This window comes from Nelumbo nucifera, chromosome 7, assembly GCF_055504915.1.
Source record: "Nelumbo nucifera cultivar China Antique chromosome 7, China Antique-T2T, whole genome shotgun sequence".
NCBI classification, from domain to species: domain Eukaryota; kingdom Viridiplantae; phylum Streptophyta; class Magnoliopsida; order Proteales; family Nelumbonaceae; genus Nelumbo; species Nelumbo nucifera.
The window spans coordinates 9,214,396-9,236,085 of NC_142655.1; the positions used below are offsets into that span (position 1 = coordinate 9,214,396).

Genomic DNA, 21,690 nt, shown 5'->3' on the forward strand with positions numbered 1-21,690 from the left:
AGAGAGAAATATTTATGTGCAAACTGTACAAAACAGAACAATGCATTAAGTTCCTATCATGTGTTGAAGGTTGGCAATAGCCAATTAGTCAAGAAATTGATTGGATTATATTCTTCAATTAATGTATGCATTAACATATCTAGGTTGAAATATGTAAGATTTTGGAGTTGGGGATTTCAATTTGATTTTTCATGAATTTGTATGTTCACCTTCTTCACGAACAGCTTACATTGTTCATCTTAAAAGCCTAAAATTGAGCAAGCAGGAAGCAAAACCAAAGCTTTAGGCATTACCAACTAAAAGTAACTTCTTTAAACCAAAAACCCCCCACCTCCATTTTAGCCTAGATGATTTTCTTTCCAAGACAAGTAAAACTGAAAAGGTAAAATAAAGTTAAGCAATTTATGAGAAACCTTATAATTAAGAAAATTAAAAATTGTTCAAGTTCAATTGAACATCCATTGAAATTAATATTTAGGAAGCAAACCATGGGAAGACAAAGAACAAAGTTTAAAACCATTAAATTATAAGTAATCTTGACACTTAGATAAACTACCACATGAAGGTTGCAGAAGCAAGCAAGCATCCAACAAAATCATGTTAGTTTCATTTATCCACAAGGTTTATATATCCAAGTTACTCCAATTTAACTTGCTCGATCGGTGAATTATGCATTTGATTTTCACTGCTGTCACCTTCCTCCAATTTAACTCAAAGAAAGTTCAGGAAAACTTCCTATCAAGCTAAAACTTCCCACGGAAATTAAAATATCTACATTATTCATTAAAGAAGAAAATTATTTTGAAAGAGAAAACATATCAGTTAAGTAACTCTTTGAATTCATTAGTAAGAGAACCAATAATGTTGGTACCATCAATGACAGTTGGTATTCTGGAACTTAATCTTGCCCTAGCTTGAAGGGTGTAGCTTTTACCCTTTTACCATTAGTATCAAACAAAAACATAACAAAGAAGTCATATGGGTTGGTAACTCTGCCTCAACCTGAACTTTCTATCAACACACACCGTAGCAAAATCTGGTTGAATAGCTTCACATGAAACCTTGTTTGAGTCTCCTTTACAAATTGAGAAAATAACATCCAATCTATGATTGATCAATTGTTGTGTTTTTAGAATTGACATTTGAGCTTTTTTTATGTAAAAAAGATGTAATACATACGTACCTCGATATTGGGGGTTTAGGGAGAGAGCAAGGCGTATGATGACAAAGAATTAGATTGGAATTAGACTACAAAGACATCCCTAGAGCTTCAAGTTGAAGATTTGTTAGAAATCACAAAAGTAGCAAGCAACCATCTTTAATGATGCGGAATTACTTAACACTAATGGTAGAAATGTAATTTTAAGTTTTTAACAACATTAAAAACGGTAAGTGTTAATATAAAAAATAAAGGATATTATTATATTTTAGTTTTTAAGTAAAAATTATCCACACGTGTAAGAAGCAAGAGATGAGAAGCCTTCGTGTGAGCATTGTGGAGCAAGACCCTTCATATAGGCAGATTTAATACAACAATACACTAATTCACCTCTCCTCTTTCCTGTTTATTATATAGATATAGACTAGCAAAGTGCAGGGTAGAATACAATAATACATTAGTAATTTTATTCATATAGGCAGATTTAATGTTAATTATTTGAGTAAATAAAACAAATTAGTTTAGTGTTATTTAATTCGTTAATTTAACTTAATTAATAAACTATGGTAAATAAATTAATTATTAATTTAATTAAATACTTAAATTACATTAATTACTCACATTTTAAAATAAATAAATTTACAATTACAAATAATAACTTTAAAATAATTAATAAAATCTTAAAAAATACATTTAACTAAGACATTTTAACAAGTGTATACTATTAAAGAGGTTGGGGAAATGGGGGCAGGGATGGGAGGAAGTGGTTGAATTCTTGGAGAGAAGAGGAAATGTTTTAAAATGTTAATTTGCTTTTGTTCCATCGATTTCAATTGAGACGTTAAAGAGGTGTGGATGAAAAGGCCTAGCTTAATAAAAAATTCTAGTCTTGGTCCTAAGTTTTGTCTTTACACTTGGTATGGGCCTGGCCCTACAAATTTTTACTCCAAGCTTTAGCCCATACTGTAGCCTAGCCTGAGCTCACATTAGACTTACAAATTTCTAATTCAATGTCCATAATTTTAGACCCGACTCCAAATTAATTCGTGACAAGGTGGAACCGGCTCCGACCTAATAAGAATTGTGACAATATATCATGAACTGAAAACCAAACTGACCCAATCGATTTGGGCACATCAGGTTCAACCCAACCCATTGACTAGGGATGCAGGTGGATATATCCATTGAATAAGGAGTATATCCAAATCTGATCCAACACTATTAATTGTAAATCCAATCTGAAGATCTGATAGGATATGATAAAACATGGGCCTAAATTCAAATCCAATGTGGAAGTCAGATTTTTTGAATATGATTCGATCCGATTTGATTTTTTAAAATGTAATAAATTATTAAAATAAAATTAAAATATAATAATTTAAATAAACAAAAACAAAAACTACAAGTATCTTTTCGACTATTTTCATCATATATACATGTTTTTTATAAAAAAAATAAAAATATTTCGTTATTTAAAATATTTAGTTATTTAACTAAATGTTTAAAATCTTAATCTATTTATTATAATTCAAATTTATTCAGTAACTATTTAAATTATATTATTAATTGATTAATAATATTAATTTTAATATTTTGTTATTTAATATATTTATTTATTGAAATATTTAAATAATATTTCATTTTTAGTGTTGGATTTTTATTATTTGAATAACATTTAGATTGAATAATCTAGAAAATCACAATTTATTTTGTTTGTACATAATTACATGATGAATTTTGTAAAAATATATAATTATTAATATATGAATATTATTAAATCAATTATATTTTTTTTGCCTTTTCAATATATATTTTAAAGTTATTATATAATTTTGTTATAATATTCAAATAATTCTTGAATTTTTTAATTCAAACTTTCTTTAAATAGATGTAGATAAAAAGTGGGGGAGAAGATAAACAAGAATTAGAGATAATTTAAGAGAAAAACTATTTACTAAATTAGAGATAACTTAAGAAAAAGTTGAAAATAGTGGGAAATGTTGTTTAGGAGAAATTTTAATATTATTAGATTATTTAGGTTATTGAAACGTGTGAGAGAAATTTTATTTAATTTAAAAACATAAAAAAATTTAGAGACTTCTTTATTGGCTTGTTTTAATATATATATATATAAAAGATGTACAGCTAGACCTGTTCATAGGCCGGGTAGCCCGATGGCCCGACCCGCACCTCAATCGGGCTTGGTCATGTAATTAGGCCCGCGGGCTTGACCTCGGGCCTAACACAGTAAGCCCGACTGTGTTTTGTAAAAAAAGCCGAACCCGGCCCGGCCTGACCTGACTCAGCATTATATATTTTATAAAATATATAATATGTATTTTATATATTATATAAAATATATAAATAATATAATATTTATTAAAATATATATTTATAATTTAATATATACATTTTTTATTCTTTTCTTTATAATTTCTCTCTCTCTCTATCTATTCAACCGCTTCAGCAATAGTAACAGTATGGGCTAAATTTCGGGCTCGGGCCCAGGCTCGGGCTTCGAGCTTCGAGCTTTTTATGAAGGTTGGGCTCGGGCCCAAGTTGTAGGCCCGATGGTCGGGCCGAGCTCGAGCTCGGACCTTAGAAAAATCTGTTAATACAAAGTAAAAGCCCGGCCCGAGCCCGAGCCGGCCCGGCCCATGAACAGGTCTATGTGCAACCAATCTACCGTGTTGACTGTAAATTGTAATTGTATCTTTCTATATAGATTGAGATTGGCTCAAAGGCGTAAAAAAAAAAAAGAGATTCGCTGCTCCTGATCATTGATGGATAGGTCCCACTAATCGAACGACCAATAAACAAAGATGTTGGTCAATCCTTCGCATGGCCGAGCAACACAATAACTATGATAGGGAAGTTGGCCGGTTACCATCCGATATGTAATCCTTTCCCTTACTAGGTTTTATACACTCCTTTTCTGCCCCCTCCTCCACTCTCTCTCTCTCTCTGACAGAGAGGTTTACTCTAGGGTTTCTGCCGCTGCAGCCATGGCGAACTATGATCTCACTCGAATAATCGCCCCTCACCTCGACCGTCATCTTGTCTTCCCTCTGTTGGAATTTCTGCAGGAGCGTCAGCTTTACCCTGATGACGAGATCCTGAAAGCAAAGATCGAGCTTCTTAACAAGACTAATATGGTCGATTACGCTATGGACATTCACAAGAGCCTCTACCATACTGAAGAGGTTCCTCAAGGTTCGACGTTTTCTCCATGAACATGACCGAGTTCTTACCATGGTTGTTATTGCTGTTGCAGCTGCTTTGAGCTTGCTGTTTTGTCCGATTTTTGAAGGTTTTGAATTTGGGTTTTGTTTTGGCAGATATGGTTGATAGGCGTGTCGAGGTTTTTGAGAGATTGAAATCTCCGGAAGCCGCACCACTAATTTCGTTTCTGCAAAACCCTAACTTGGTTCAGGAACTCCGCCATGATAAACAGTACAATCTCCAGATGCTGAATGATCGATTCCAGGTTCGTCTAATCTTTTATCTTCACTTTATTTTTTTTAACTCACTTCGAATTGTCTTAATTAGTAAAATTACTAATTAATAATGCCTAAAATATATTTTGCGACCTTGGCTGTTGGTCCATGCAACATACCCCTTTTGTGCTTAAATTTGCCAAGTTTCTAGCTTATGTAAGGAATTATAGAAAAAATGGTTGACTTATTTGTTATTTACTTCAGTTCACTGCTTTAAAACTGAGGCATCATTGATTTTAAAAGAAATTATAGTTTTAGTTGCCAGAACTACTGTGACCTGTGTCTTACTCTGATCTTTATCACTAGCTGGAAAGGGAACTAATATTTGAACATTCTTAAGCTAAGTTTCAAATGTTCACTATTGAAGGGAAAAAAAATAACAGTAGGCCTTGAAATTTTACCATTTGCAACCTATCAAAAAAACCTTTACCATTTGCAATTTGGGCATTTTTTCTGTGGGATAAGGAAATCAAGTTGATGCTTTTAAGTTTGGAAGTTCAACAATTGAGTTATACAACCCCTGAATAAAAGGAAGAAGAGTAAAATGCATTGCCCTTGAATTACATGCATTGTAGAGATGAAGTGGAACTGTGGAACGACCTTAGCTTATTTATAGTTGTTGAGCAATTTCTTTTGATAGTAATATTGTTGTTGAGAAAAATTTCTATACCATTCTTTGTAATGTTTATGGCACCTTAACGTGCACTTTTAGTTATTTTTGATCTGTTATATAGGTGACTTATCTTCTTATATGTCTTCTTTTTTAAGATGTTTTCCTCCCTACTTTTTAAATGTGAGAGGCACTATAAAAGCACAAGGGCATTCTAGTGCTCAAGGCGCAAGGTTGCTGAGTCACACACCTGGGCAAATCAAGGCACAAGATTTTATAAAAAATAAAAAAATAATAACATTAATACATAAAAATCTGCAAACGGAATTTTAAAAGAAATTACATGTTTTAAAAAGCTATTAGCTTAGTCCAAAATACATAAGCATGACATATAAAAATTCAAATTCAAAGTGAAAGGAAACAGATATGGATCATATCAAGTGCTTTAAGCACTATACGATTCAACCATGTGAATTACTCAAATGTGTTTGTTTATCTCCTAGTTGCATCATTTCAATGCAAGATGTCACTTGCATTCCTAATCCAATGAGGTCGAAGTTGGGGCCTTAACAGCATGGGTTCAAAGGTGGCGGCACCCCAAATCCAAATTTTGGGTATTTGCATTTATTGTTTCTCTAGTGGAAATTTTGCTGCATGAATCCTATCTGCAACAACCAAGGCATTACTCTTTGGATATTCAAGGTCATTATTTTTGTTTTAAAAATTAATAGATCGGAACTAGGGCACAGACAGCAATAAAAGGTTATTTAGAAGTCAATAGACTATTACAAAGGATTAAAACGCAAAACAGTATATAAAATAGTAACTGCAAAGGAAAATTTATAAAGGCTTTAATGGAAATATGCCTTAATGGAAACAGTATATAAAATAGTAACTGCAAGCCTCCACCTTAGCCCAGGCATGTGGCTTTTCAACCTAGGGTTCAATCGAGGTGCATGTCTTCAAATATGCCTTGTCTCTGCACCCAGGGTGCCTAATATGCACCTTTCAAAAAAAATGTTTACCCTGGCATTGGAGCCACTTGTTTTCATAATTCTCATCTTCATATCACCACATTATTTGAATAATTTATAGGTTTATCACGTAGCTTTTTTACTAATTACTTACTGAACTTTACAAGCAGATTGGTCCAGACCAGATAGAAGCTTTATATCAATATGCCAAATTTCAGTTTGAATGTGGCAATTACTCTGGTGCCGCTGACTATCTATATCAGTACCGAGCTTTGTGCACAAACACCGACAGGAGTTTGAGTGCATTATGGGGAAAGCTAGCAGCAGAGATATTGATGCAAAACTGGGATATTGCTCTTGAAGAGCTTAATCGATTGAGAGAAATAATTGACTCAAAGGTTAGTGTTGGTTCCTGCTTTAGTGGATTAAGTCAGTCCTATTGCCTTCTTTAATCGTCTTTACTGGCTATTTTTTTTGCAGAATTTTACATCACCATTGAATCAGTTGCAAAGTAGAATATGGTTAATGCATTGGAGCCTTTTCATATTTTTCAACCATGATAGTGGCAAAAATGGTCTCATTGATCTATTTTTCTATGACAGGTCTACCATATTACCCTATCTTTCTCATTTGCATTCTTGTTTTTATGTCTTCTAAGGTGCTTTCTTCAAATCTGAATATCCATGATGTTTTTCTTGTATATGCCAAGTTCAAAGATGTTTTCTTACCCTATCCAAAAATAAAATAAAATAAAGAAAGGCCATCAGTTTGCAAAGCCTTTTTTTATTTTTCAAACTTCAAAAGATTAAGAAACATAATGTTAACATAATAATCTTCCTTTTGTAAACTTTTCTGTGGATCTTCTAGCTTTTAGTATGGTATGCTAGATTTGAGTTTTTTACATGCTTATAATAATTGAGTAAGCAAGACTATTAAAAACAATGGGTAATCAAAATCATTGTTCACCATGTTTAATATCCCCCAAGAATGTATGTTTACCTGGGGTTTAGGTTTGCCTGGTTAAGGGAATACATTGTCATAAAAAGTAATAGATACATAAAGAAAATGAGAAAAAAAGCATGCAGGTCCCCTAAAAGAGTTCAATCAGTATATCTGGAATTTTCTAAAAATCTCTAGAATATGTCCATTTGTCTGTCAATCAGTATAGAGAATAGGTGAAAGTTACATCATGATTGGAGTTTATAATCAATGCGAATAATAAGTGGAAATTTTTAATCAGTAAACAAAGCGAAAGTTAAAAGTTTGTACAAGAAGTTTGGGGTAAAAGTAGCCCACCTTTTTTTTATTAGTAAAGTGGCGTACATGTGCTGCAGGTATTGCTATCATCTGAATAGCAGCACCCATTCAATCATTAGAAGACCTGCATTTTTTTGATTGGTAAAGTAGCCTACATGTGCTGCAGTTATTGCTATCATCTGAATAGCAGCACCCATTCAATCATTAGGAAAGCCACACTTTTTTATTAGTAAAAGTAGCCTACATGTGCTGCTGCATTTGTCGCTACCATCTGAATAGCAGCACCCATTCAATCATTAGGAGCTACCATTTGCAAAGTGGCCGCCCTGCTCAGTGAAATTAGCAATCCCACAGCCATATTTAGGACCTATTCTGTTCTGAGGAGGGCATTTGTTGCCTAAACTTGTGCACAGAGAGCTTATAGACATTAGAGTTTTACCAATTATTTTTGTACTATATAATATAGCAGATCCAGTTGTGCAAAGAGAACTGTGTTAGGGGCTGAATAGAAGAAGTGTTTTTCTTCATTAATTGGAACAAGTGTTTCTTTTCTCTAAGCAAATTAAGATTGCAATGCAAAGTTGAATGGATTTTCATAAATTGGAAAAGAGTTACAGACTACAGACTACAGAGAGACATTTATAGGAATGGAAAATGCTAAATTGTCCATCAAGAGATTGAGAATTTCCGAGGAAGGAGTTTATATTAAGTTCATGCTAGCTATCTTCTGTCGACACTATTCTCCTCGAAAATTGAGCTTGTTGAAGCAATGCTTTTGCAGATTGATCTATAGAAGGCTTGGGGTCTTGAAGCAGTGTATGTGTTATACACCTTTAAGCCTGCAAACTTTTAAGCCAGAGTATGAGCATGTGGGAGGGAACTTTTGTGTTTTTTTTGATGAATGAGGGGAACTTTTGTGTTGGTAAGGGTAGGACTGGTAGGTTAATTGTAGTTCCTTGTTTTTTTTCTCCTAAAGGTTTTCTCTACACCCTTAATCATCCATGACTTTCTTTTATGATACTTCAATGAAAATATCATCTACAATTCTGAACTTAACTGGTTTTTGGCATGGCTTCTAATATTTGACTTCATGACATTTCCATTATATGTATTTGCCACACCAGTGTTAGGAAATAGGCAAAATTTTGTGTTTTCTGACACTCCCTCAAAATAAGCATGCAATAGTTGCCTTGGATCTCATGCAAGAGGGGTGATTCTTGAATCATCATTATGATGATTTCAAGAATCAAGGGGCGTTCTTGCAAGTTCCAAGCGACAAAGCATTTAATGAAAAGTGAAATGGAAAGGACATAAAAATGGCTATTGTTACAAACCAGCAATGGTGCAGGACCAATTTTTTTTGAGAGAAATGTGGTGTTGGAGTTGGAAAGATGGTCAAAGATCTTTGAAGCTTAGAAGAAGAGGTCTAATGCGGCTAAAAGATTTAATAGCTAGAAGTTTTCTCAAACAATCTAAGTATTAATTAAAAGTGTTTATAAGATTGGAAGGGGGTTCGTTTTGAATTGGACCTACTAAGGTGAAGAAATCAAAGAAAGTTAGCAGAAGCAAAGAGTTTCCTTTTTAAGTTCGTGGAGAGTCGAGTCTTTTTTTTTGTCATTGAAGAATGCTGTTTGTGTGTGAAGTGGGGGTGAATGTTTTTGTGTTTGTTTGTGGTTGCTTTTTTTTTTAAGATTTTGGGTCTGGGTTTTGGGAGTTAGGCCATTGCTTCTTCTTTTGGGTGACTAGTTGTTACCTTTGTTTGTACATTCTTTTTCCATTTTAATAAAATTTTTCTTCTTTTATTACCAAAAAATGCTATCCTATGCAGTTAATGTTATTGTTGCACTTTAGTTAAGTTCAGCATTGTATTAAAGTTAGGTTTCTTTCTACAGGTACATAAATGCCATTCAGACAAATGCCCCTCATCTTTTACGTTATTTGGCCACTGCCTTTATTGTTAACAAAAGAAGGCGACCTCAGCTGAAAGAATTTATCAAAGTCATCCAGCAAGAGCAGTATTCTTACAAAGATCCCATCACAGAATTTTTAGAATGTTTGTATGTGCACTATGATTTTGATGGTGCTCAAAAGAAGTTACGAGAGTGTGAGGATGTGAGTTGTCTGGCCTTAAACTGTCTTGCTTTTTGCTATTTGATGGTAAATCAATAATATGTTGCATTACATAGATTTGGGTTTGGGCATATACAAATCTTGTACACAAATTAAACTATGTATTTGTTTATAAGTCAATATATGCTGCACTACATGGATATTGGTGTATATGGAGTTATGGACATATCATACATTAGAAAACAAAATGTTAATATCCTAAGACTAAGGCCGCTGTATGACAATTTACTTGCATTTGTTATTGGTATTGTTATCTGGTAAAAAGATAATTAGTAAAAGAGAAGTGCAATAATGAACTTGCAATGTCCTAAAACTAAGACTGCTGTAAGCCAAAAATCCACATGCATTAGCTTATTGGACATCTGTACATTCTAGTTCCAACTTGAAGTCTTGAACTAGAATGATCCACAGTGCATCAAAGTTTCTAGTGCTTTATGGTTTTATACTGATTTTCTAATTTGGAGACTTACTGCTCATTTCTAGAAGTTATTTGTAAGAAGCCATTGCAGTCAACACTTGGGTTCTTTTTATTGGGGGATGGAGGTGGGGTGGGGGAGATTGGGAAGTGCTGTAATGTTTGTGTCAATTTCTCATTTTCTCAACATCTGCTCATCTGCTGCCTATTGGATTTCCGGATGCATACTTCCTGAAAGTGTATGTTAAGCTAAGAAGTTGAAAACTCTTATACAGGTGATATTGAATGATCCCTTCCTCGGAAAACGAGTTGAAGAAGGAAACTTCTCTACAGTCCCATTGAGGGATGAGTTCCTTGAAAATGCACGCTTGTTTATCTTTGAGACATATTGCAGAATACATCAGTGCATTGATATGGGGTGCGTATGAGCTTCTTGACTCCTGAACCATTTCCATTTAACTTTTATTGTGAGTAGCTGTTGCTTTTAATTTTAACCCTTTGTATCCTGGCTATCTGGTGTTGGAACCGATGGACTGAATACAGACCTTACCCTTACCTTGGGTCTTTTTTGGTGTACAAAGTGGTTTCTCTCAGGCCTAACCTGCATTCTCATGCTTGTTAGCCCGGGGTTTTACCATTATACTAAGTAATGGCCCTTTGGTGTGTGTGTGTGTGTGTATGCGTGGACCCTTTATTTCGTTTTGTTTTTTGCTTTTTCTTTTTGTCCTGTTTTTTTCCGGTTGATAATATTGGTGGTGATTATACTGCAGTTCCTGTATTTGACATTTACTTTAGGAATGCTTCTGGGCATGTTCCAATTTGAATTATTCTCCTTTATTTCTGAATTAGGAGCAGAAAATACTTAATTCAATTTAAACTTCCAGATGTAATTGTGACCTATGTGGCTTATAATATTACTAGTTTAGTGTATCAATTAATAAACAATAACATGTAGAGTTTTTTTTTGTTATGATATGACATTACTAGTTTTTTTGGCTAGGCTGATATTGCTAGATTCGTGTATTGATGAATAACATGTTGACTTTTTTCTTTCTGATTGGTAAACATTTAAACTTGAGTTCAAGTTACCCATTTGCCTCAGTCATGGTCTGTACTATATTTTCATCTTTTCCTGATTGACTGCTTATTCGTACTGTCTCTTTATCTCGAGTCTTTTTAAAGAATATATATATTAAAAATTATATTTGCCTTCACTTTGCTCTGGTAGTCCACTGCTACATTTCCTCTTAATTGTCCTAGCATTTCATATTTTCTCCCATGCACTGTTGATTTGACTTGGAATCTCCAAGCTATCACATTAGCATTGACAAATTGTCTCTATAGATAGATTCTTCCTTGCTCAGCCTTGCTCAGCTTTTTGGCATGGCTTTTGTGGTCCAGCATGTAACCCAGAGCCATTATATCTAATGCTAGATCAAGGTTTTAAAAACCGACCCGGAAATGGAACCGTTCTACCTACCGGTTTCCAGGTCAGCGGTTTGACTGTCCGGGTCGAATGGTTCAGACGGTTTGCATATTAGGGCAACTATTTTATATGAGTTATGAGATTTGAGAAAGGAGAGGAGATGTTGTCGGCTGAGAAAGAAAAAAAGAAAGAAGAAAGAAAGAAAGGAGAAAGGAAAAAAGAAAAGAAGAGAAAGGAAAGGAAGGAAGGAAGAAGGAGGGAAGAAGGAAGAGGAGGGTAGTTCGATGCTCACCGGCGACGATAATGGCAACGGCGAGGCGGCGGCAACATACACGGATCTGAGTTCTCAGATCTTCTTCTTCTTCTTCTCTCTCTTCTTCTTCTTCCTCAAATCTGAGTTTGTATGTTTTCTGACGAAGAGAGTTCCTGGGTCAGAACCGCTGTCCGGGTCAAACGAGTCGATGGTTTGACCATCTGGGTCAGCGGTTTTCTGACAAAGTCAATGGTTTTTGACCCAAGAACGGGTTAGGGGTGAAATGGAACCGGTTGCTTGGACGGGTTCCAGGCTAAACGGTCTGACCGTCTGGGTCAACGATGGTTCAAAAACATTGTGCTAGATAAGTAAAAGAAAAAAAAGAAGAGAGAGAGAGGGAATGCCTTGGTTTATACACCATTTTTTTCCTTATTTGTATGTGATGCATTACATTAACCACTCACCAACTGGTGTGTCAACTCCCAAGCCATTATGCAGCTGTCTTGACTATATCTGAAATTACTTGAAAATGCCTTTCAAAATTGACGTTTTAAGTTTATACATCCCACAGATTAAAAAAAAGAAAATCTTTATGGGTTATACGTCCTACCCTTCAATTTTTCCATGTACTACCTGTGAGATGTTCATGAAAAAGTATCCTATTGTGCAATACTGCAATGGAGTTTTTTCTTTTTGTTGTTTACAATTTAGCTAAGATGGTTTTCTGTTTATATCCAAAAGCAGTCCTGGAAGATTGGCTGAATGCTTTGTAAATTAATGGATTTAGAATTAGGCTGCCCTGTTGTATGTTTCTTTTTCCCATGGTGTCTTTAACAGTTTTGTGTCCTATTCTCTCTCTCTCTCTCTCTCTCTCCCTCACACTATTTAGCCACTCGTTGCTTGAAATTGGAATTAAAGTTTGATTTAATTTCTTTTGTTTTGGATTTTTTAGGATGCTTGCTGAGAAGTTGAATTTGAATTATGATGAAGCTGAGAGATGGATTGTGAATCTTGTACGGAATGCAAAGCTCGATGCTAAGATTGATTCCAAATCTGGGACTGTTGTCATGGAACCCAACCATCTCAATGTGTAAGTTAACAATGATTTTAAAACAAAGTAATGTTACTGAGCTTCATTCTATAGATTGTTCTCTCAGAACCAACTTCTCTTACTACAAATCTTGTTTTCTCTTCAGGTACGAACAAATCATAGAGAACACCAAGTCACTCTCGATGCGTACATACAAATTGGCAAATCAGGTTCTTGAAGCTGCAGACTCGGGCTCGATAAGGAGTCGGGGTGGTGCTGTTGCTTGAAAGTTATCCCTTTCCATTTTAGGCAATTTTTTCTTTGGCCGTTGTCGGTTGAGTGTGCTAGTAGAAATTTTTGTCAACCGAAATGTATTCCTTTTATTGGTAGAAGAAATTTTTATAGTTAACATCCATTTGATTAAGCTCTGTAGACACATACGCAGAATATTTGAGACTTTGAGCCCCGTAATGTTTCCCATCTTCATTTTACCATTGCCATATTTCGTTTTTATTTTATCCGAATACAAGAGCCTTTCTTCAACCAATGACCTTATTAAACAAAACATGTAGTATTCACCAGTTTTCAAGTTGAGACAAACCGATATGGAGACGTACTTGGATGGTGATACATCGTATCACATGGCAATTACCAGTCTCATGTAGAATTAGAAAGGGAAGATATATATTTTTTTTTTCTGAGAAAATAAAATGATTTCATCCTGCTCCTAATTCCGAATTCCTCCATGAAAGATGCTCGAGTTCAAACTGGAACCTGCCGTAAAATATTATCTACATGAAAAATCATCTCTTATTAATGCGCGTTTCCAGATTTCCCTTTATCCAAAACAAAAAACCAAGTCTACGCAATGCATAACGTACTGTTTGCGTGAAAAATCATTCTCTCCCTCATTATCCTGCTTCTAACGGATTTCCCTTTATCCTGCTCCTAACGTACTTGTTATTAAACACGTTATCTACATGAAAAATCATTCTCCCTCATTTTTCCCTCTTTCTTTCTCTTCCTGCCATCCCCTGTTTCCTCCAGCAACGTTACCACCGTTGCAACTTCAACGACAGATCCCCTTGCCCCCAGTAATGCCCTCCACCGTCGACCATCGTATTAGATCGGCCACTGTTCCTCCTACCTCTTCTTTCCCTATAAACTGAGCTCTTATGATTATTATTTTTTTCTTTTATTTTTGAATGATTCCAGAGCCAGAGGTACTCTACCTCCTTCCTCTCCTAAAGCTTCAAATCAGCACCATTAGTTTCCTAATCAAGTTGGGAAAAGTAGATAATGAAACCAGCTCTAGCAGTAGTGTCTGATTTTCTGTTCCCGCTGGCCACTGGAAACGAAAATTTACCAAGTGAATGTTGCTGCTGCCGGCCGCCTGTTGGTTCTTTTGCTGGAATAACTTCATCAATCATCAGTCATCGGTGATCTCTTGTTAAGAGGATTTTCGTGAGTTCCTTTTTTTTCTTTTAATGCCTGGCCCAACCGATGAAACGGATATTAACAGGATAACTCCGTTAATTCCCGTTAACTTGCCTGTTAAGCCATTACTGGTGACGTGTTCAACGCATATTGGTGGGTTCATGCTTCCCGTGAACCCGTGGGTTCACAGAATGTAAACTCGGAAATATCATATGGATGGTCATTGATCCAGATGAAAAGAAGGAAAGAAAAGATCGGTAAAGATCCCAGACGGAAAGATCAGTAAATCAAACGAGATAAAATCTACATTAATCCAATGATGACTGAGAGGCAGCTACCGATGTTAAGGCCGTGACTGCTCAATAAGACATTAGCCAACAAAAAAGGCTATACTCATTAAAAATAATTTAATCACTAATTTTCATATTCAAACAAAACTGACTTTCAGAATCTCTAGAGTAATCAGATGCTGCCATTCCGCCTGTTGTCTAGTCTAGATTCCTCTTTTTCATCAATTTCCAGTGCCAGCAAATTACATCCAATCGACGTACAAACCAAACACTTCATGACAGAACCTTTCTTGATAAGCAAGAAATGCAATTCGCACCCACGCAACTTTTCCACAGCATCACAAACAATAGGCAAAAAAAAAAAAAAAAATCTGCACTTGTGGACCCTTTAGCCCACCAAGTACATCAAAAACCCATTTCTCCCATCTTTCACCTCACCAGCATCAGCCAAAACTTGGAAACAACTGAGGCCATTTAGCTTTGTATGCTGTACAAATGGCCAATGTAAGATAGCAGAGTCAAAACCTTTTCTGTATTGTTTTCTTCCTCCCACGAGGTTTTTTTTTTCGTTCTTTCTCTAGCTCTTCAATATCTGCAACTTCCACCCAAGGGCCAAAGCTCTTCATTCTTTTTATGGAATGACCCAAGACGTTGCCTATATTCTGCAACTCTTGGAATGGAAAGCAATGTATAATGGAGCTGTATAACAAGGTTATCTTAATTGCCCTGGACCATGTTGATAACCTGACCTGAAGCCGCACAATTCCATTCAAGAATACCTGTTTGAACGAGATGCCTCTGACCAACGAGTATGAGAGTTCCCAGATGACCTCCACACATCCCGCCATTGCCGCCTGCTGCTGTTTCTGTCAAATGGATAGTTAAAGGCATCTGATTGTGCCCTTGGGATGCTGCTTCCATTGCCTTTCTTCTGGGCATTCCTCACGTCCTCTTCAAGATCATAGCGTGAGCGCTGCAAATGGAAACTACTAGATCAAAACCAATCAAGCCATATGAAAGAAACGAAATAGAAAGGAATGATAAGTAATCGAGTTGTTGACTGGTAGGGGTGCAAAGTCGGGTTGCCAAAGTTGAATCCCAACTACATCAGCCTCAATTTTGGGCTTAGGCCCATTCAGAATTAACAAACGCTCAACTAAACCCAAGTTGCACCTTGCTTGGCCTAAATTAAGTTCAGTGTCTTGTTATGGGAGTGCGTGTACAAAATTTCTACTTTCATGATGCAAGGGATCAAAGGATTTTAATAGTATGGCTACTCTATATCAGCATGAGTGGTTCGACGGGCAATGAAAGTAATTTCAGAAATTTAAAGAGCCATGCGAAGATTAGGAACACAATTATGCATAATCCACATGCAAATTAGATGCATGTGATTTGTAAACCTTGGCAGGGTCTGAAAGTATGGCATATGCTTCTCCAATCATTTTGAAGAGCCTGTCAGCATCCTTGTGGATCTCTGCACAAATTTCTTTCCACAACCCATCATCTCCATTATCACTTCTTACCAAGAATTGACCAGCCTATATTCCACCACAAACACATGTTAGGAACAAGCATAGACCATAGAGAATTGAAAATCAAAAGTGAAATTTTAATAGCAGATATGAGGCTAAAGACCTTATCTGGATGATGCCTAAGGGCAGCTTTACGATAGGCCTTCTTGATATCCGATGCTGTGCTTGATGGTTCAATCCCTCTAAATTAAGATTTAAGATAAAATTACATTAGAAGCTTGAAATAATATTTATTCAGTAAAACGCAAAAAAAGAGGGGGGGGGGAATCAAGAAAAAAGCCCCATTCCTGGAGGACAGTAGTGAATGGAGAAACAGAAAGAAAAATATGGTATCAACAGTGTCAAGCATTTAAAAGAATCCATCAAAATCATAATTCTTGAAGTTCACAGATTTCCTATGGATTTTTTCAATGTTTTTTGGAGATTGACATGATACATAAATATAACAATTTCCAACCGATTTTGACCTTTCAGTGCATTGCATGTTGTTTTTCTCTGAAATTCTTTGGCATGCATTGAGATGTTATTGAATAATAGAAACCTGACAATCAAGTGTAGGCTTTTCTCCTTGTTTTGTACTTTTAGTCCATTTCTGAGAAAAGTATAATTGTATTAAAGCAAAAAAAGGTCCTTTGTACAATGAGAAGCTATACAAGAAGCTGCCAACTTCTAATAGCCCCTAATGCCAAATTGATGACCTTGGCTTCAGAAGAAGCTGTGGTAAAAAATCCTATTGTTCGTTTCTTTCCAAACAGCCCACAGAATAGTCAACAGAATGGAGGACCAGCACACTTTCCCTTTCTTCGTCAACCCAGATATGTTCCATTCCTCCAACAGAGCTTTCACTGTGATGGGCATGCACCAGCTCAGGTTCAGGGCCTTCAAAAAGTGATTCCAAATTGTCGTGCTCAATGTTTTAAAACACGGAGGCATGACGCAAGGCATTCCACTACCTAGAGGCGTGAGGCATAGTTCAGAACGCAAGAGGCATAAGCCTCCTGAACACAAAGATGCATAAGCCTACTTAAGAGGAGGGGGGGGGGGATGAGGAGGAAGGAGGGAGAAGATGAAGGAGGATCTCATTTTTCTTTATTTTTAATAAAAATCTTTTATATTAAGAAGAACGAAGATGCATATCACTAGTTAAAAGGGGGGGGGGGGTCTTGTTCAATTTATCTAGCTACTTATTAGTTGTTGTTGTTAAGTTTAAACTATGCTAGATTTTCATTAACAGTCAATCATCACCCATTTCCAATCAATCATATTCTAATGACAAAAAAAAAAAAAGAGCATCAATGTAAAAAAGCACATTTATATTTGTAACTTAGATATACTATTAAATAAAATAATAAAATAAGATAATACTTCAAACCTGGAATGTCATCCATGATGTCAGACTGAAACTACAACCCATGAGTACAATATAAAGTAATTACACCAAGTAACCAACTCTGCTAAGAAATATGCACCACTTTTATAGAAGCATTCAGTAATCAGTAGTGTTGTCAGATTGTATCTTTAATGGGATTTGGATTTTGGTGGATCCAGATTTGATCCTATCATAAAAATAAAATGTCAGATATTTCAGATCCATATTAGTCTTAATCGAATTAGCTTTGGATTTAAACCTGAACAATCAAATACCTTCCACGTCCCTGCTTTTACTATTCTATAATATTAAATTTCAAGGCTTCATCTTCAAGAAAAAAAGTAAATAACAACTCCATTATAAATAAAAAAGAGAATACAACAGGAAGGTGATAATATATCACGGGAGAGAAGAAAAGACGAACTGAGACAACTTTCACAAAACATAAGCAAACTACAAAACTCTAACAAAATAGAAATCTAACACATCCACGACCAGATCTTCAGACAGATTTACAGAACCTACAACGCAAGCAAAACAAGCCTAGTGGAAATGGGCCCCTAATCTTTCCCTTCAAACACCTCCCCCTGCCCATCATCATCTTCATCCCACACCTCCAATTACATCTTTCTTCGAGCCTTCTTCCCTCTTCCTCCTCTCAAACTCTTCAAAGGGTTTCCTGGTAAATTCCTCACCGCCCCAGAAGAACAGGACAAGGCTTTTGCCAATCTACATCTTTTTTAGCAGCTTTCTCAAAAGAAATACTTCCAGATTTCTCCACCTTTTCAAGTCTCTCATCAAGATCTCTTGCAGTAGAAACAGATCCGCTATCTATTACTTCTTCATGCTGACGAGTCTCCAGCTGAATACCCAGGTTAGATACAACCCAAGACTCCTCATCATCAGCAACTTTGCTTGTCGGCATAGTAGTCTTACTGCCCCTTATCTTATACACCCTCTTGTAGTTCTTTGTAAGACCAGCCCCTACCTACCCAAGTTTAACCTAGAAAAAACTTTGGTGACGTGAACAGTATGTGAATATCTTATTCCAGTACCTCCACGAGATTTTTTGAAAGTTGCTGTTTCAACCACATCTAAATCATTCTTAGCCCCCCTCCTGCTCAAATCCATACCTATCTTTCCAATCACTACCTCCTCAAATAATTGGTGATCAGCATCAGCGCCCTCAGTTTGGGTCAGGGCACAATGGTTCGTGACAAAGTTTCCACTTCATCTTCAAGTTTTTCAAGATCAAGAAATAATCTGATTGGATAATTCGAACTAGATGATTAAATCATTTTGAAAATCCCAAAAGACAATAACACTGTTCTTTATAAAAGGTCCTTACATTGATGTTTAGAGGCATCCCATCAAGCTAATATATATATATATATATATATATATATATATAACAGAAATCTTTATTGAATTCAACTAAGAATTAGTTAGAGAAAAGCAGGGGGAGGTGAACTATCTTAACTCCCCCAAAACAAAGAAAAGAAAAAGTACAGAGTTAGAAATAAGACCAAAACAAAGAATCCCTATTCACCCCTTGCTTAGCTAGCCAATCAGCGAGGGAATTTGCAGTTCTTTTAACCCAGCTGTACTTTATCTCAACATCCCTTGCCAACCAGTTGAACTTTTTCCTCTCATTGCTGTATTTCCACATTCCAATCTTATCTTCCTTTAACCAATTTACCACTACCTCCGAATCACCTTCAATAATCAGTCTCCTAATATTCAGTTCTCTTGCCCTTTGAATCCCTTCCAAGGGTGCTAAAATCTTAGCCCTAAGAGAGTCACCCTCACCAATCGGGCCAGAGAAAAGGGCCAAGGCATTCCCTTCCTAATTTCTGAAAATTCCCCCAATACCATCAAACTAATATATTGTCTCTTTTATATTAACTGTACTAGATGTACTGGTGTATGATAACAATGGGTAATAGCACCAAACAGAACAGAATGGCAGAATGGGATTCACGTAGTGGATACCATATAGTTGGGACAAGGCTTAAATGATGATGATGATGATGATGTGTAGTAATATGGGGCTCTCCCTTCTTTTCCAATATAGAAATATAATATTCTCTACCATTTATCAAAGAATTGGGTCAGATTAGAGCATTACCCAACCCAGCCATCTGGGGTCTTAGGAGAGGTAGACTGGGCAGTGGGTACAGTCCTAACCCTTGGCATTTTTTTTGCACAAAGTGGCTGCCCTCAGACTCAAGCATGTCTGCCCAAGATTTTACCATTATACCAAGCAATGTCCCTTGGAGCATTTCCTAACTAGATTCCATTATAAAAGAATCTAGCATTGGCATCCATATTTGGAGACTATGCTACCAGATAAGAGAAGCAAGATTCACAGCATACAGAGAAGAGCAAACCCAGTATTCATTGGTTTCCTAGATTGGTGAATTGAGTTGCATATTATATTTTAGGGTTTTCTTTTTCTCCTAACAAGTTAATGGCTTCCTATATTTTGTATGGGGGATCCATATGAGAGTCTTGGACAACCCCAAGCCAATTTTTTCTTTTCCATTCTTTTTTTTTTTTGTATGGGGCACCAGGGCGGGGGGATTTGTGGGCACAAAGTTGAAAAATTAACTGTAGATCATATAATTTGCAGTTTGGCGAGAATAACTTACAAGATGAGATACATATCCAAGGGTATTCCTTTTTTGGCTTCTTCTTCCATTGTGGAAAGTCGAAGGCGAGCTTGTCTTAAATCATTGACACTGCTAGATGACCTAGTTCCAGATTGATTGGCTCCATCATCTGGTTGCTTTTCAAGAATAGATATAAGTCTCTCAAGATCACTAGCTGCTTGTCCATAATCTCTTATCATCTCATGTAAGGTAGCTCTTCTAGAAATTGCCTGCAGAAGTACAACAGAAATTAGGAATGTGATGTTTGCTCAAATACATGTATAAATAAAGGGTTCTCCATGGAAAGCAATTCATTTCATTCTCCTTCTCTATGTATGGAGAAAACAATCTCCCTTAAAAGATCAATTGTCATTTATTTTTTGCTATTTCTACCTACGAAGGGGAAACTATGACTAAGTTTAGTCTCCCTACCTCCTCAAGATTGGGATTTGGGTTTCAGAAGGGGTTTTAGGGACTCTAAACTCCCTAGTGTACTCAACCTCCTACAAATCCTTGATGAAGTATTGTTGGACCCTTCTAAGTCTAATGGTCAAATTTGGACTCCATCTCCTTGGCTTCTTTCTCTCGTGATTCTTTCTTTAAGGTTGTAACCCAATCTCCCCTTCCCCTACAAACTTTTCCTGCAAAAGAGGTTTGGTGTAGACCTATCCCACCTAGAATTGGAGCTCTCATCTGAGAGGTTTTTCTGTGAGAAAAATTTATACTTGCGATTTGCTCAAAATAGTAGACCTGATCAATGCTTATCTCCTCATTGGTGTGTCCTTTGCAAAGCTAATGGTGGCACCTGCTATCACTTATTAATCTCCTATCCATTTGTTACTTGTATTTGGGATTGGTTTTTCTCTTTATTTAGGTGTGGGTAGGTTCCTTCATCAAGCACACCAAGCCTCTTTTATCCTACAACTTTTATGTGGCCAAAGAAAAGGGGAAGGATAATGTGGAGATACACCAAGGCAGCTATCATTTGGACAATTTGGGTACAAAGGAATGCAAGAATTTTCATGGAAAAGGACAGGAATAAGGAAGCAGTAATTAAAAGTGTCTCTAATAGGATCATTGAGTAAATGGAGAGAATTTGTAGGCCCATCCTCAAAAAAGAGCATAGTGTGTAGAAGTTGGATGCCACCAGCAAAGGGATTCATGAAACTCAACTTTTATAAGAGAAATATGGGGAATCCAGGAAACTCACTAAGGGCTGAGATTATGGTTGTAATGAAAGCTTTGCTAAGACAAGATAGAGAAGCAACTCTATGGACTTACAAGAGATACGGAAGTAAAATAAAGGGTGCAAAGGGAAGCTAACTGCATGGCTTATACTTTAGCAAAGCAAGGGGTGGGGAGAGAACAAAAATTTTGGGCACAATTGTAAAAATTGAAAGGGGAGAGATAATAGGTTATCTCTCAAAAGGGAAGATGTATATATGTACACTTTATTGTTATGTAATTTTAACAAAACTGATGGTTATTGATCAGAAAAATAGTAATGCAAATAAAGAGCATATAATATGAACAATAAAGAAATGTCATTAACTAAAAAAAATTCTGCAAGGCTGCATGCATAAGACATAAAATTCCAACACTAATGACTTGGATCAATGGTTAAACAACATTATATCGTAAATAATTAAGATGAAAT

General features: G+C 36.0%; 2 protein-coding genes across 2 annotated transcripts in view; one reads left to right on the top strand and one right to left on the bottom strand.

Moving 5' to 3' along the window:
- The first annotated feature begins 4,075 nt into the window (after positions 1-4,075).
- Positions 4,076-13,251, top strand: LOC104613455 (eukaryotic translation initiation factor 3 subunit E). The gene is made up of 8 exons (XM_010281280.3): positions 4,076-4,372; positions 4,498-4,646; positions 6,411-6,638; positions 6,721-6,842; positions 9,390-9,609; positions 10,318-10,460; positions 12,674-12,811; positions 12,918-13,251. The coding sequence occupies exons 1-8, from the start codon at positions 4,165-4,167 to the stop codon at positions 13,036-13,038; spliced, it is 1,329 nt and encodes a 442-aa protein (XP_010279582.1). The 5' UTR covers positions 4,076-4,164; the 3' UTR covers positions 13,039-13,251.
- A 1,191-nt stretch (positions 13,252-14,442) lies between these two features.
- The window catches only part of LOC104613456 (uncharacterized), a 31,633-nt gene continuing 24,385 nt past the window's right edge, over positions 14,443-21,690 (bottom strand). The window contains exons 8-11 of the mRNA XM_010281282.3: positions 20,034-20,263; positions 16,117-16,195; positions 15,882-16,019; positions 14,443-15,451 (exon numbers count right to left, since the gene is read on the bottom strand). Of these exons, the coding sequence (XP_010279584.1) occupies positions 15,248-15,451; positions 15,882-16,019; positions 16,117-16,195; positions 20,034-20,263 (651 nt within the window). The 3' untranslated portion in view covers positions 14,443-15,247. The remainder of the gene's footprint in view (positions 15,452-15,881; positions 16,020-16,116; positions 16,196-20,033; positions 20,264-21,690) is intronic.